Source organism: Chiloscyllium plagiosum, unplaced genomic scaffold, assembly GCF_037043375.1.
Source record: "Chiloscyllium plagiosum isolate Xiang-an unplaced genomic scaffold, Cpla_swu_hap1 HiC_scaffold_17, whole genome shotgun sequence".
Lineage (NCBI taxonomy): Eukaryota > Metazoa > Chordata > Chondrichthyes > Orectolobiformes > Hemiscylliidae > Chiloscyllium > Chiloscyllium plagiosum.
In genome coordinates, this window is record NW_028270155.1 from 59,337,400 (window position 1) to 59,353,799 (window position 16,400).

Consider the following 16,400-nt stretch of genomic DNA (forward strand, 5'->3'; position numbering starts at 1 on the left):
TTTTGACCAAAAACAGCAGTGGAAACAAAATCCAATCCAACTTATAAAAGGGACATGGATGAACAGCCAAGAAAGAAAAGTTTGAAAGGGCTCAAGGGAAAGACAGGGAGCCAGTATGGTCACGAGGGGCCAAATGGCCACTTTCTATAAATGTCTTTGGGTTTATGGAGTAGATTTTCCACTTGCGGCCTGTTATGATGCCTGTCATTGAAAGCACTTAGCTGACAGCTCTAATGGCTGAATGGTAACGGATGGTCAATCACCAATTCCTGTTCACACCCAAGAGGGACATATTGAGCATCTATCCAGAAGATTCACTTTTCAGGAAATGGGGAGCAGATGTCACTACAACCCAGGGATTTCCTGTTGAGTGTGTGTGCGCATTGGAAAATCCACCCTGCCACTTTCTTCACGCCTCTTCCTGTCGAATTTGAACAAATAATCGCAAGAACTCACTTTAGTTTCTTCAGCCCGGCCATCTTTAGCATCCTGTCGGCTAACAGCTGTGCCCCGCTGTCGCTCAGTGTCAACGAATCCAAACTGCACAAGGAGAGACAAGGAGGGAGGCAGTGCCAAACAGGTCAATTGTTTTTGGAGTGTATTAATTGGAAGAGCAGAATGCAGCACCGCCAGGTGTGCCAACTGCCTTATGGCAGAGGATGTAAACGATCCCTTGCCACCCTACAGAAGACGACCAGGGAAGATATCCCTGTTCCTTTTAGCAAGAGTAGATGATACTGACATTAATGCAAGGCTATAATCATTTCCTGTGCACATCAGACTGGGACCTTCCCTGCACCAGGAAATGTACACTACTCAACATTAGCACCCAGCGACAACACCTCAAAGAGATGTCATTGATGGCAAAATGTTTATGCTGTCAATGGTTGCAAAAACCCTCCAAAAATAAAGGTCTTCCTTTTTTTTGACCCATGCCCATTAAGTAATTTAACTCAGAATCCCTACAGTGTAGAAACAGTCCAATTGACCCAACAAGTCCACACCAACCCTCCGAAGAGTAACCCACCCAGACGATTTCCCTATCCCTATACATTTACCCCTAACTAATGCACCTAACCTATACATCCCTGAACACTATGGGCAATTTAACATGGCCAATTCACTTAACCTGCACATCTTTAGGTCGTGGAAGGAAACTGGAGCACCCAGAGTAAAGCCAGGCAGACACAGGGAGAATGTGCAAACTCCACACAGGCAGTCACCCGAGGCTGGATTTGAACCTGGGTCTCTGGCGCTGTGAGGCAGCAGTGCTAACCACTGAGCTGCCGTGCCACCCTTGCTGGTAATGGATCAACGCGGTTTCTTTGACTGATTGGACCGACAGGCGAGTGGGTTGCACTCGATTGATAGAGCGATGGATCAGTAACAAAATGAAGAGAGCAGCAGGAGATCAGAATTAGGAGCAGGAGTTCACCACATGGCTGACAGAATCTGCTCTGCCACTCAATACGATCAAAGCTAATCCCTAGTCTTAACTCTGCTTTCTCACTCACTCCCCAAAACCCTCGATTTCCTGAGAGACCAGGATCAGTCTGCCTCAGCCTTCAGTATATTTAACAATGGAGCATTTCCAACTCTCCGCAATGGAGGATTGCAAAGTTCAATGCTTTGAATGAAGTCTTTTCTCCTCAGTTCAGTGATCGGCCTTTAATCAACAGACCATAATCCAACATTTTAGATTTCCCAGCCAAGGGAAACATTTCCTCAATGTTCGATCCTGTCAAATGCCTTGTGGGTATCAATGAGATCACCTCACATGTTTCCACACTCCAGACAATTTTGACCCATTTCCCTCTGCCCCTTGTCAGATCCCTTATTCCAGAGGCCTATCGCATGAGACTGTTACACAGCCTCTGGTGCACTTTCTGGCTTTCTCTGGGAGTCTGTGTCACATATTCCACAGAAAATTGGACGCTTACTGAGTCAGATGGCTTGAGGTTTATTAACAACACTATTTACAAAGCCAGAATATCATCACAGACTTACACACACAGTCTGGCTTCTGTGCTTATTGATGTAGTGTACATTATGTACACATAGCTGACTGACTAAAGACAATACACTGTCTCAATCACACACAGAGAGCATGACTGAAGTGAGGGAGATATATTTATACCAGAATGTTACACATCGCGATGGCGAGGGTAATTGTCTTGAAGGCCTGACTGGTCTGGAATTTCTGCCATCATGCAGAAGCCTACAAACTATGTTTATCCTTCTTTAAACATGGAAACCAAAAGACTCACGGTATTCCTAGTGGAAGGTTCACCAAAGCCCTGCCCAACTTTGGTCTGACTTCCTTACTCCTATAATCTAATCACCTTACAATAAAAGCTAACATACCATTTGCTTTCCTAACTACTTGTATATACGTGTTATCTTCCTGTATTCATTCTAGGGACCACTGGGATTGAGTCAGGGGCTGGGAACTGGGCCAGGAGCAGCACTAGTACCTGTGATTTCTGGTCTGGATTATGATATTTCTTTATCTATCCACCCCCCTCCTCACCATCAGGCGATGGCATATCCATTTCATTTCTCTCCCTTCACTTTCCATTTCCTGTGTGCTCTCTCTCTCACTCTCTCTTGGCCTCTTCACCACTGATCCTTTTCTTTTAGACCCCAACCCGACCTCTCTCTTTCCTGTTTGGCTCATGCTGCCAAGTTACTCGTATTAATTCAGTACAGTGGGCAAACTTCCCACAATTCCTACACGAGAAATGAGGCCGTGCTCCACTCACTTTATCTCCTCCAGTATCGTGCAGTTGCTGAGTCCCGTGACCAGTCTATTTGTTCCGACCAAACCTGCAGCTGTAGAAGTTCCAGAGAAGCTGAAACAACAGAAATATGAGGTAACAAATAGAAGGGAAAACCAGGCAAACTTGGAACTGACACACATACTCGTGTCTTGTGCATCTGAAAATGGAGCTCCACCTCCAACCACTTCTTCTGTTCGACAGTTAATTTACTGTTTTGTTTCTCTCTCTAAGCCGATTATCCCCTCAAGTCCGTTCTATCAATCTGTCGAGCACCATCAGTATCCAATAGTCTGAATAAGATTACCCCTCATTCCTCTAAACTCTGATGAGTGCTCAACTTTTCCCTAAAGCTAAATCCCTTCTCTCCAGGTTTCCAGTGAGCAAACCTTCTCTGAGAACTTCCATTGAATATATACACCGCCTTAGGTATGGAGACCAAAACTGAGCACATTACTCCTTGTGCAGTCTCTCCAATACAAGACGCGCCTACTCTTGTAGACCAGCCCCGTTGTAATAAAGATCAACATTCTATTGGATTTCAGAGGTTCGTACTGTAGCTGTAAAGAAAAATCAGAAACCTCATGCCAAAGCTCAGCTCTGATAACAGTGCCATGTTTCACAACTGAATGAGGCCATGTTTGCCTGGTTGTCTAATCTGTGGAGAGTATGGTGAAATGTAGAGTCTTCATTTAACATCACTTGCTAAAGATCTGGCCTCAGGTTTATGGAAACAGAGCGGAGGAAAGAAACCGTTACTGATTAAGTGATTAAGTAGCACATATCATGCCAAACATATTAAAGGAGTTACACACTTCAAACCAGAAACTTAAAAACACCTCAGGCACCTCACACTGAATTAGAATTTTATGTGAGTTGAATAAATGCGTACCTGTAGTGGCATGTTTTATAAAATAAAGATAAAACAGGATTTTAAGGAACTTATTTTATGTTTTAATAAATATAGATTTTTAAAATTAATGTCTACTAATATGACATTAGCTTCAGACCGTTTGGTTGGAATTATTAAGTTTGTACAGAGTCAAAACTCCCACTTAAATCTCACAATAAAAACACCCCAAATAACTGCTGGAAATCTGAAACAAAAACAGACATTGTTGGAAAACCTCAGCAGGTTTGGGCAGCATCTGTAGAGAGAAACAGAAATAATAATTCTGGTCAGAGACCCTTCTTCAGAACAGTTAAACCTCACTGGAGCAAGGTGCTTTTACAATGAGAATAACAGACTATTCAATCATCAAGCAGCCTTCTGCATGGTCTAACAAGAAACAACATGTTAGGCATCTGCATAAGAGTATTAAATACTGAGATTTACAAGGATATTGCCAGGGTTGGAGGATTTGAGCTAGAGGGAAAGGTTGAATAGGCTGGGGCTGTTTTCCCTGGAGTGTCGGAGGCTGAGGGGTGACCTTATAAAGGTTTATAAAATCATGAGGGACATGGATAAGATAAATAGACAAAGTATTTTCCCTGGGGTGGGGGAATCCAGAACTAGAGGACAGAGATTTAGGGTGAGAGGGGAAAGATATAAAAGAGACCTAAGAGGCAACTTTTTCACGCAGAGGGTGGTATGTGTATGGAATGGGCTGCCAGAGGAAGTGGTGGAGGCTGGTACAATTGCAACATTTAAGAGGCATTTGGATGGGTATATGAATAGGAAGGGTTTGGAGGGATATGGGCCGGGTGCTAGCAGGTGGGACCAGATTGGGTTGGGATATCTGGTTGGCATGGACGGGCTGGACCGAAGGGTCTGTTTCCATGCTGTACATCTCTGTGACTCTGTGACATTTACATTTAGTCAAAGTCTAAAGCTCAACAAGAACATTAATTGGAAGATTTAATGACAGCCTAAAACTTCAACATATATCTTTCTGATTCCCTTCGTTTAGAGAGAACAATATTATCTGAAAAGATGGATGGTCACAAACATTGCCAGTGAATTTAAGGTTTGAGATGTACCAAGGGGTGATGAAACCTCGTGTTAATCTCACTCCCATTTTTCTGGAGAAGGATCACTGACCTGAAACATTAACTCTGCTTTCTCTCCACAGATGCTGCCAGACCTGCTGAGTTTTTCTGTTTGTGTTCCCGACTCCCGTTTTACCTGGATTATAGCCTCACGTGAGTTGGGGAGATGCTGGCGTCGTGGTAATGTCACTAGGCTAGCAATCCATGATGCTGCAAGTGACATGGGCTCAAGCCTCATCACAGCAGAGAGTAAAATTTGAATTCAGGACAAGTCTGGAATAGAAGGTTTACCTCGTACCAACCAGACCCACAACAATGTGGTTGACTCTTAACACCCCCGGGCAATTGGGAATGGGGAGTAAACACTTGCCGGTTGTGAATGAGTAAGAACGCTGAGAAAGCAATGCTAAAGACAATTAAATTAATGGAATTTCAGATCCTGAGAAACTATTCTGAGGATATAGGTGTGGATAGTGTCCCGTGATTTATAGGCAAGTTTAAGGGAATCCCCTTACTTTACATTTGAGAATCAGGTATCATAGAGACATTTCCGGTCTGGTGTAATGGTAAAGAATGACTAATCTAAAATCGAGGAATCTTACTTGATTTTCTTCAGCTGTTCCAGCCCCAGTAGGATTTTCCCCAGTTCGGTTGCTCCCTCCTCTCCCAGCTCGTTTTGTGACAAGCTGAAATGACAGAGAAAGAACAGAGGTTCCGTAAGACAACAGGTTAGTAACTGGTGCTGCCTGGCTTGATGAGTTTGATCAGCTGGTCGCTTGTTGGATGAGGAGTCAATATTGGCCGGGATAGGAGCAGGAGGAGGCGCTTTGGCCCTTCAAGCTTATTCCACCACAATCATGGCTGACCGTCCAACTCAATAGCCTAATCCTGCTTTCTCCCCATAACCTTTGATCCCATTTGCCCCAATAGCGATATCTAGTGGCCTCCTGTGGTAATGAATTCCACAGGCTCACCACTCTTTGGGTGAGGAAATGTCTCCTCATCTCCGTCCTAAATGTCTACCCCAAATCCTCAGACTGGGACCCCTGATTCTGGACACGTCCACCACCGGGAACATCCTCTGCATCTATCTGGTCTAGTCCTGTGAGAATTTTATAAGTCTCTGTGAGATACCCTCTCGTTCACCTGAACTCCAGTGGAAACAATCCTAACCCAGTCAAATCTCTCCTCATATGTCAGACCCGCCATCCCCAAATCAGCCTGGTAAACCTTCGCTGCACTCCCTCGAGAGTAAGAGTATCCTTCCTCAGAAAAGGAGGTGTAGCCAATAGCCAGTAGCAGCTCCAAGTGGGTGAAGTTGCCTGTAGGTGTCAGGGTGCCATTGCCGGAACTATGTCTCCTCTCCACTCACTGTCCAATCAGAGACGGTGGGTGTCTCACTGATGGGGAGGAACCATTTGGTTAGAGCACAGGAAAGAGCAGCTCAATGGAACCGGGTCCTCGCTGCTGAGGAAGGCAGAGAGACTGATAGCTCCTCATCATCTCAATCTACTGCCAGAGAGCCTGTTTGAGCTGGTTTCTACAGATATATTTCACGGCTGGAACATATCCATTATCGAGGAGGGTCCTGCGGCTCGGTGGTCATGTCCCCAGTCCTGTTCAAGTCCCACCTGTCTCTGAGCAGCTTCATTTGAAAGGTCTACATCGTGACTGAAACAAATGGACCCTGAGCAGCTTGGAAAGTGTCTGACAGGGAATTACAGAATGACAAATGAAGGTGCTAAAGAGAGCGATATGGTGCAGGGAATTGGTACTTGCACGTTAACAGTGAAAGTCTTGTTACTTCATGTGAGTGAAACCATCACAACAAATATCAACTTGAAGACCAACAGGGACAGCGATTCAAGAAGTGACAGTAAGACCTCAAGGGAGGAGCTCAACTTCACACCACGTCATAAAGACTTGAACGTAATGTCCCAACACCTCATGATCTTCCAATGTCTTTGAACACTAAGACAGTGTCATCCTTGTTATGATGCAGGAAGTGACACGATCGCTTATGAAACTGTCCAGAGTTTCCTTTTCTTTAAAATCAAAGACAATGAAATGAATGCTGGAGCTTTCACCCACTTTAACATCTCCATATCTGATCCTGACCCAATCAGATGTCAGCAGCTTCTGGGTCCCCACGTCAAGGCCTATTCTCTGGGAGATCTGGTGGCGAGAAGCCAAATCATTTTTATCCTCTTGTAGGAGGGTAGTTATCGTGGGGAGAGGAGGGCTTAGAAGCAAACCTCTTGCCCCTACTCTCCCAACCATTGAGGGGAATTGGAGACCCCTCAAACTGACGTGTTAGGGAGCGGGCCACACCCCCTCAACATAGGTGATAGCCCAGACCCTAATTTTTTATTATTTTAAAGGCAAGTGCCAGGCATTGCCTTGCGGATGCAATTAGATTGGTCAAGATTGCCAGATTTGAAGCCACACTTTATTCATCTACTTTAATCAAAATACAACAAAAGAAAGAAGAAATTGGAATAACAACGCTATTGGAAAACTTAACAGAATAATAGGTTATTTAACTACTAAAGAGCAACTGTTCCAATACAGTAACATTCCACAAACACACCCTTAGCAAAGGCAAATTCAGAAAATTAGATTGTCTCATATGCAATTCCAATAGCAGGAAGAGAACCGTGGCTTTTAGCTGTAACAGAGAGAGGAAGAAATAGCTTCCACATCCAGCTTCAAGACCACAACAGAAACTACTACTGAAAAACCAAAACTAAAACGCCTGGTTCTGAGGGAGCTTGACCCCACCCATTCAGGCTGCTTCCACTGTTCCAACTTTTTATTTAAAATATTCCCAAGGCATCACCAACTGTTTATTGATGCTGAGGAGACCACTCTTCACCTCTGTCTCAATCGTGCTTCATTAAAAAATAACCAGGACAAAATCTCTCTTATAGCCGCACTATAGTCACACAGGCAGGTCATCATGTTTCACTGAATCACTACAGCATGGAAACAGGCCCTTCAGCCCAACAAGTCCACATTGACCCTCCCCCTACCCTATATTTACCCCAGAGTAATGCACTTAACCTACACATTCCTGAACACTATGGGCAATTTAACATGGCCAATCTACCTAACCTGCACATCTCTTAGACTGTGGGAGGAAACCAGAGCAAGCCCGTGCAGACATGGGGAGAATGTGCAAACTCCACACATACAATCAGCCGAGGCTGGAATCGAGCCCGGGTCCCTGGTGCTGTGAGGCAGCAGTGCTAACCACTGAGCCACTGTGCCGACTAGTCAGGAAACTAGCCACTTTTCTTGCCTGCTGGGGTGAGAGCTGAATGGAGAAGTGAAGAATTGAGGCCCTTAAGTGACAATTAACTGACTCCTAAAAGCCTGTAATTGCTGGTGAGTCAAGGAAGTGCTTTCCTGCCCGGTGCATATTTGCTCGGGGTAACAAGCAAAGGACGAGTTTCTCTCCAGGAACCACTCATTCCATCTTTTTTTTTTCCTTTCTTGCCACGTCTCTCACCATCTCCTGGGAAAACTGCACTGTTTTTACTGGCAGAAACTAGGTCTTGCCCAATACTCCTGACGGAAAACCACGTGGCTCACAGATCCATTTCTTCGTGTCATTTTCAAGAAGCTGAATTGCAGATTACCAAGTCCCGATAACCTGCTGAAACATGGTACAAAATCGAACCTAACGTAGAGGGCTTTAAAAATAAAACTGGAACAAAAATCGTTGGGGGACAATAAACGTCTACAAGCCTCGTGAAATATTTAAGAAGTTGCTTACCACACCTTCCCCAAAAATATAGGAGCCCATTTTTATGCTGTTAATACATGAATTGACCTGTTCAACACTCAGTGGGATCATGAAACAACCAGTTTGAGAATAAAACATTGCAAACACTAGGCAGTGAGTTCCTTGAAGACTTTTCTGTGCACGGTTAGACCAAGCTTCAGTCACCTACTCGGCTCATAGTTACTACCCTCTTTTAGGGAAGTTAAAGCCAATGATTTCCTCGGTTCAAAATGTAAAAGATAACCAGAACCAGTGGGTTTGCCCTCCTGTTCATCTGCAGAGTCAGAGTTCAAAGAAAGACATGGTCAGAGATGGGGAAGTCACTGTTAGCAAGGCAATGGTTATGGAGCAATGAGGTGGATCATTATGATCTCACGGAATGGTGGAATAGGCTCGAGGAACTGTCAGGCTCTGCTCCTGCTCTGATGTGAATGGTGGTAATTGACTGGTTTCAACTAATCAGTCAGGCTATAGAATGCACAGCACATAAATAAAGCATTTAGCTTGAATTATTTGTGCTACTGTATATACTCCACACCAACTCTCTCCCCTTCTTTCTCCTCTCACATTACTGACATATCTTTCTATTCGTTTCATCCTGATGAAGCAGCCCAGATTCTCCTGACGGCATCTACGCCCATCCCTTTAAATATTCCATATGGTGGCAGCTTCACACTCTAACCAGGTTAAGCGGACAAGGTCAGCCAGTTGATTGCTGGGAAATTGGAGGCAAAGTGTCACAGGCGTGTCTGTGCATTTGCCAGTCACCATTTCCGTGCGTGTGTCTGCGTATTTCTGTGTCTCAGTGTCTGTGTGGGTCTCTGTGTCCATGTGTGTGTCTGTGACTGTACATGTGTCTGTGCGTGTCTCTGTGTTCATGGAATGTATCTGTGTCAATGTGTGTCTGTGCGTATCTCTATGTCTGTGCATGTGTGTATGTGTCTCTGTGTCTGTGCACATATCTGTGTGTGTCACTGTGTCGGTGTCGTTGCATGTGTGTGTGTGTGTGTGTGTGTCTTTCTGTGTCTGTGCATGTGTCTGTGTCCTTGCACGTGTCTGTGTGTGTCTCTGTGTCTGTGTTTCCGTGTGCGTCTCTGTATCCATGCGTGTGTGTGTGTGTGTCTCTGTACGTGTCTGCGTCCTTGTGTGTCTCTGTGTGTCTGTTTCTGTGTGCATCTCTGTATCCGTGCATGCGTATGTGTGTGTGTCTTTGTGTGTGTGTGTGGTTCTGTGTGAGTCGTGTGTCTGTGTCTGCGCATGCATGTGTGTGTGTATCTGTCTCCGTACATGTGTCTGTTTATGTCTCTGTGTCCATGCCTGTGTCTGTGTCTCTGTGTCCATGCATGTGTGTGTGTGTCGGTGTCTTTACGCGTGTCTGTGTGTCTCTGTGTCCATGCATGTGTCTCTGTATGTCTGTGTGTGTCTCTGCGTCCGTGTGTGTATATGTGTGTCTCTGTGATGGTGCATGTGCCTGTGTGTTTTATGTGTGTGTGTCTGCGTCTGTGCGTATGTATGTGTGTCTGTGTCTGTACATGTCTCTGTATGAGTTTCTGTGTCAATGTTTCTGTCTGTGTCTGTACACGTGTCTGTGTGTCTCTGTGTCTGTGTGTTTTTCTGTACGTGTCTCTATTCGTGCATGTGTCTGTGTGTGTTTCTGTGTCAATGTGTGTGTCGGTGTGTGTCTCTGTGTCAGTGCGTGTTTCTGTGTGTCTCTGTCTGTACATGTGTCTCTGTGTCCGTGCGTGTGTCTGTGTCCGTACATGTCTCTGTGCCTGTGTGTGTATCTGTTGTGTCTCGGTGTCCATGCATGAGTCTGTCCGTGTCTCTGTATCTGTGTGTGTCTGTGTCTGTGCATGTTTCTGTATGTGTCTGTGTCCACGCATGTCTGTGTATGTTTCTCTGTGTGTCTCTGTGTCCATGCATATGTCTGTACATCTCAATGTGTCTGCATCTGCATAAGTGCCTGAGTAAATGTGTCCCCGTGTGTACCTGTGTCTCTGTGCACCTGTGCCTGTGTCTCCTCGATGTATCCTTACTTCAGGTGACCGCTCCTTATTGATCAGGGAGATATTGGAAGTTGCTGTAGCAACCCAACAAGACAAAGAACTGAAGCCATTGGCTCCCGGGTGGTGGGAAATATAGACAGTGACAACAGAGTGAATGTCAAATAAAATGGATCAAGGGGGTCAAGGATATTTTCCACACAAGTAAGAAATGTTCAGAACTCAAAATAAAGTGAAGATAGTGACATCAAGCCAAAAAGAAAAATGTGAACTTACTTGATCTCTTTGATGTCGCGACATTTGCAGAGACTTGCTGCGAGGGTCACCATCCCCTGAGAGTTGATGTCGATGGCTTCGAGGCTGCAAGAAGAGAGGAAACGTAATGGTGCCCACAGCAACAACATTGGTGCATGGGCAAGAGCTGCTTTCTCAGCGGGAGGAAGAAGACCATAACGATATAACTAATTTGAACTAAATGCTCAGTGACAAACCGGAGCGAAATTGGTGCTAAGATCATGCTTGTTTTAAATCACGCTTTATTAGTCTACCCTCAATTACTTACCATTCACTCCTCAAGGTGGAAATGACTTGCTGAGGTCCAATTCCACTGGGACCACCTATCCTCCACCAGTGGACACAAGTCAGCATTGTTATGTAACAGGTCGGTCAGAGAAGGATTTTCTTCACAAGATGCTGCTCATCAGGAATGGGCCTGAGCGAGGTTAAATTTCCAGGGTGCAGACAGAACCTCATTGGCTGAAAAACAGTCAGTGAAAGGAGCTGGGTTGGACCCCTGAGGACTGGGCTGAGTGGTGGGGTCAGCATTACAGAACTGAAGTGGTGACGTCATTACTGTCATGGCCACAGACTGCCTAGAGAAGGGCAATTCCCTCTCTGCAAGGGCAGTTCTGACACTTGTGAATGATGTTCCCTTTGAAATTTTGAAGTTGCTGATTCCTCAATCTTCAGACACTCTCTCTCCCCTCTTCTACATTTGTATCAGTGAGCTGCCTCTCTCACAGGAACGCAGGACTAGATGGCTCTCCAGCTTTGGGATTTCTCTCTCTCTCTCTCTCCCTCTCCTCCTCCCACCCCACTCCTAACCTCAGGCCATTATTTGATCATTTCCTCAAATATCATCTCAGGTCACCATTCTCAAACTTAGGATTAAGCTCCAACCCAGGCTCTTAGACCACAGGGTGGTCGCAACTTGGCCTGACCTTGCCCCCTAACCGCACAGAGGTGGAATGAGTGGAGAGTGTCAAGCTCCTGGGAGAGATCATCCACAACAAGCTTTCTTGGACTCTTCGTGTGGACGCACTGGTTACAAAGGCCCAACAACGTCTCTTTTTCCTCAGGCAGCTGAGGAAATTTGGCATGACAGTGAATACCTTTGCCAACTTTTATAGGTGTGCCATCGAGAGCATTCTGTCTGGATGTATTACTACCTGATGTGGCAGCTGTACCATTCAAGATCGGAGACGGTTACAGAGAGTGGTGAACTCAGCCCGGACAATCACAAAGGCCAACCTCCCATCTATAGAATCCATCTACCAGGCCCGCTGTCAAGAAAAGGCCGCCAGCATTCTCAAAGATCCATCCCACCCTGGTAATGTTTTTCTATAACCTCTACCATCGGGGAGAAGGTACAGAAGCCTGAACACACGCACCAGACAGTTTCATAACAGCTTCTACCCTACTGTTGTTAGAATGCTGAATGGACACACAAACTTAGCATTCACCTGTACCTGTGTTTTTGTTTTTGCTGTTGTTTACCTATTATTTACTTATCCATGGTATTAAACTCTGTGATCTGCCTGTATTGCTCGCAAGACAAAGCTTTTCACTGTGCCTCGGTACACATGACAATAAATTAATTTAATTCTATTCTATTCAATATGTTGGAAGCAGCAGAGGAGCTCTTGACCTGCTGTGGTAGTGTAACTGCCTCTGGGCCAGGAGAGATGGGTTCAACTTTCAGCTTCTCTAGAAGTTTGTCACAATATCTCTGAACAGGGTCATTAGAAAATATCTGTACTACTCCCCTTCCAGCCCTTTGCCCTGCAGCACTGACACTTAGGGTAGAACCTCTACTCTTAATTCAGTATAGCTGAAGATCATCAAGATCTTACTGCTGTGTAGCACAGTTTCACATTATGTAGTGCACTTGACACATGAATTATCTAAGAAGCTCCTCCACATCCTTAATTTCAAGCACATTTTATGAAACAATTTAATGTAAAATTAGTTAGATTTATAAAAGGCTCCTAGATATTCTCAAGTGTTTCATGAACAGCTGTTCCGGAACTCACCTCAGCTTCTTCAGCCTCTGGAACACAGGAAGGATCGCAGCCAGTATTTCCGCTCCTTTGTTGCCGATTTTATTTCGAAATAAACTGGAAATACACGAGGCAGATCACTAACTCCATAAACAATAAGACACTGAACAACTTGCCCAGTTTGCTCGGACAGCGTCTCCTAAACTCAGGTGCAGCAGCCACTCACTCTCTTAGCCATCCAGCACTGACTAAGCCAAAATCTCCAAGACTCCTGCTCCGTGGCATTGGGTTATAGCCACTGAATACTTCCACTGCCTACAGCAGATACAGACATCCTCACCTCCGATCACAATGACAGACCTCGAAAAACATGCTCTCTTAAACGCCCCAATTCAGTTGACCTAAACTGAATGCATTTGAATGGCAGTGACTGTCCTTCAATATGGTAACCATTGTGTAAAATAGATCCCAAAATAATCCACTAATCTGTTCTTGCCCATGATAGTTGAGGGAGGAATATCGGTCAAGACACTAAGTGATCTCCAAGTTCTTCTGTAGTTAATGGCAAGACATTTTTAATAACCATGTGACGCAAAGGAGAAACGTTTGGCTTACTGTCCCATTAAAACATGGGACCTCTGTCAATACAAATTAAAAATCACACCACACCAGGTTATAGTCCAACAGGTTTATGTGGAAGCACTAGCTTTCGGAGCACCGCTCCTTCTTCAGGAGATCGTCAGGTAAAGCTAGTGTTTCCACATAAACCTGTTGGGCTATAACCTGGTGTGGTGTGATTTTAAAAACTTTGTCCACCTCAGTCCAACACCGGCTCCTCCAAGTCAATACACATTTGTTAGATGACAGGAACTATGGTGGGACTTAAGCCTCTCCCCACGGTCAAAACTGGAGGGCATAGGTTTAAGGTGAGAGGGGAAACATTTAAAAGGGACCTAAGGGACAACTTTTCCATGCTGAGGGTACTACGTGTGTGGAATGAGCTGCCAGAGGAAGCGGTGGAGGCTGATACTATTGCAACATTTAAAAGGCCTCTGGATGGGTACATGAATAGGAAGGTTTGGAGGGATATGGGCCAAATGTTGGCAAATTGGACTAGATTCATTTAAGATATTTGATCAGCACAGACGATTTGGACTGAAGGGTCTGTTTGCACGCTACACAACTCTACAACTATATGACACAGAAAATTACAATTACTAACACATTAATGAGATTCACTGAACCAGCAAATACTGTGATAAGAGAAAAGACATAGGCTGGGTCCTACTTTGGGCAGGATTACAATTCAATTCACTGTTTAATCTTCCACAGCATAGGAGTTAGACCCAGCAAATAACAAAATCTAAAAAGTACAAAATAGCAATGTACAAGGGGTAAATATGCTCTTCAAAACAATTCTATCCATAGTGAGGACGTGATGGTTAAGCTCACTGCTTTATTTAATAAATTACATTTTACAGTAGAGTTATGAAAGGTGCCTGGATTCTTCTTAGCTTTTGCAAATTGAATTTTGTGATTCTACCATTTTGTTTCTGAAAAGCTATAACTGTATCCATGGGACAACACACTAAGAGCTCCTGCTACACATTTGCAGGAGGTATATTGTCAGAGGTGCTTTATGCTATACACAGGTTCTGTAAGCAGAGTGCAGAACCACTTGAACAGCAAAACAAACAAAAAACAAATAGCTGCAGATGTTGGAGACCTGAAACAAGATCAGAAATTGCTGGAGAAACTCAGCGGGTGTGGCAGTGGAGAGAAAGTAGAGTCAATGTTTCGGGTCCAGTGACCCTTCTTCAGAACTATTGGAACTGCCATCACTCAGCGAATAAATCACTTCAGCAAACCAGGCAGCATCTAAGCAAAAGATCGGAAAAATTGTGGGCTGCCTTTAGGTCATGTGAAGGTTGGTAGAAGGTAAACGAGATGATCCTCAGCCTTTTTCAGCTGAGCAATTTGTGTTTATGAACAAGATACAAGCATGTTACAGTCATTCTCACACACACGCACACACGTGAAAGGTCTGATGAGGGAGTGACTTACTGGAGCTCCACTAGGTCTGAACACTGTTTAATTATGGGTGCGAGACGGAGGAGCTGCGGAGCCTCAATTCCACACTCGTATAAACTGAAAATTGGCAAAAGGACAAAGGCATTTACTTGACAATTGGGAATGTTACCAATAAACAATTCACTGTATACAATTTGATGCTTTTCCATTAAACTTCTGCAGATCAACTACGGGTGCATTAAGTATAAAAATAACAATTAAATATCCTCACAATATAGTCTGAATTCAAACAGAGCATTTTACAGTAAATCAAATGGAATGGTCACCTGATGGATTGTAAAGATGGATGCTGTGCTCCAGGGTCTATTCTGGTGCTGAAAGGGATCAGAAAGATCTCGGATTAGTTCTGTTTATTGCATATCTCTGGAGATTAGATGCTCTGTGAATATGTAACACCAGTGAGCCAGGTGTCTTTCCAGGCACAATATGGTCCAGTGAAACTGTACTGTACTGTCCTTAGTCTTGAGTTTCTGACTCGTTAGCAATGCAGCTATCAGCTACACTGAACTGCGTTATGTTTTGGAGCAGTGTGGTGGATACATTATGAGAGACAGAGGCACCAAGAATCTCTTGAGGTCAGGAAACTTTGCCCAGTGACTTCAGATTGCATTTTGTTATGGACCTATGAGCACAGTGCTCCCAGAGACAGCCAGAAACCTGCAAACAAGGAACATCTCTCCCTCTCTGTTCCCTTCCTTCTCCGGGTAAGTGAAAAGACAAAAAAAAACCCCTAGGGATTCAAAAGAAAGTTGTCTAATACAAAAGAGAGACCTAGTCCACCCGATCAGCTATTGAATCAAAGATAACTATCATGCAGCAGACAATACCTCATGTCAGCATTACTAAAAGCAAAAGATCTGTGAGATTAACTCTCCACCTTGGGGTCAGCACATTGGGATCTACAGAAATTGCTTTCCCTGCTTATTTTTTCTCACATATAATATTTGCAACAAACTCTCTACTGGTTTTGAATTCATATTCATGAATGAATGTGTGCGCATGTGTGTTGGGGGGGGGGGGGCGCGAGGGGGTGGTGGGTGGTAGTTCAAGGGTCTCATACCTGTCATCATTAGCAAGTCGCCAACCCTCGTCAACCAGTCTTATTGAAACCGTACTCTTCTTCACACTACAAAAGCAAGTTTTCATTGACATCAATAAAATGCAGATTCTCAAACAGGACAGACATTTTGAGTAATTTCTTTTGAAAGACCCAATATAGGACTCCTGAAATTTGAGAATTAAATGAAAATAGTGCAATTGGGAAGTCAGCCATAACAGGTAGCCTTTAAGGGGATGGTTAGTCAGTGAACGAATAGCAGTGAGCACCTGAGAACATCTCTTGGACTGACTTATCTTTCAATATTCTTTATAGTGGCTACACAGTGGTGTTACTGTCACTAATGAAGCACAGAATCACCTCAAGGTGACAACAGATATCACAAGAGGCCAAGAGCAAAGGAGATGCCAATTGGCA

General features: G+C 44.3%; 1 protein-coding gene across 11 annotated transcripts in view; it reads right to left on the minus strand.

Moving 5' to 3' along the window:
• nlrc5 (NLR family, CARD domain containing 5) overlaps nucleotides 1–16,400 on the minus strand; it is a 179,509-nt gene that overhangs the window by 34,302 nt on the left and 128,807 nt on the right. For all 11 annotated transcript variants that reach the window (XR_015759976.1, XR_015759975.1, XR_015759977.1 and 8 more), the window contains 8 exons: nucleotides 15,987–16,052; nucleotides 15,193–15,240; nucleotides 14,900–14,983; nucleotides 12,869–12,952; nucleotides 10,833–10,916; nucleotides 5,369–5,452; nucleotides 2,763–2,852; nucleotides 457–540 (listed from right to left, as the gene is read on the minus strand). Coding sequence is in view for 8 of the 11 variants with exons in the window: in XM_043707157.2 (XP_043563092.2) it covers nucleotides 457–540; nucleotides 2,763–2,852; nucleotides 5,369–5,452; nucleotides 10,833–10,916; nucleotides 12,869–12,952; nucleotides 14,900–14,983; nucleotides 15,193–15,240; nucleotides 15,987–16,052 (624 nt within the window). In the remaining 3 variants the exon portion in view is untranslated. The remainder of the gene's footprint in view (nucleotides 1–456; nucleotides 541–2,762; nucleotides 2,853–5,368; nucleotides 5,453–10,832; nucleotides 10,917–12,868; nucleotides 12,953–14,899; nucleotides 14,984–15,192; nucleotides 15,241–15,986; nucleotides 16,053–16,400) is intronic.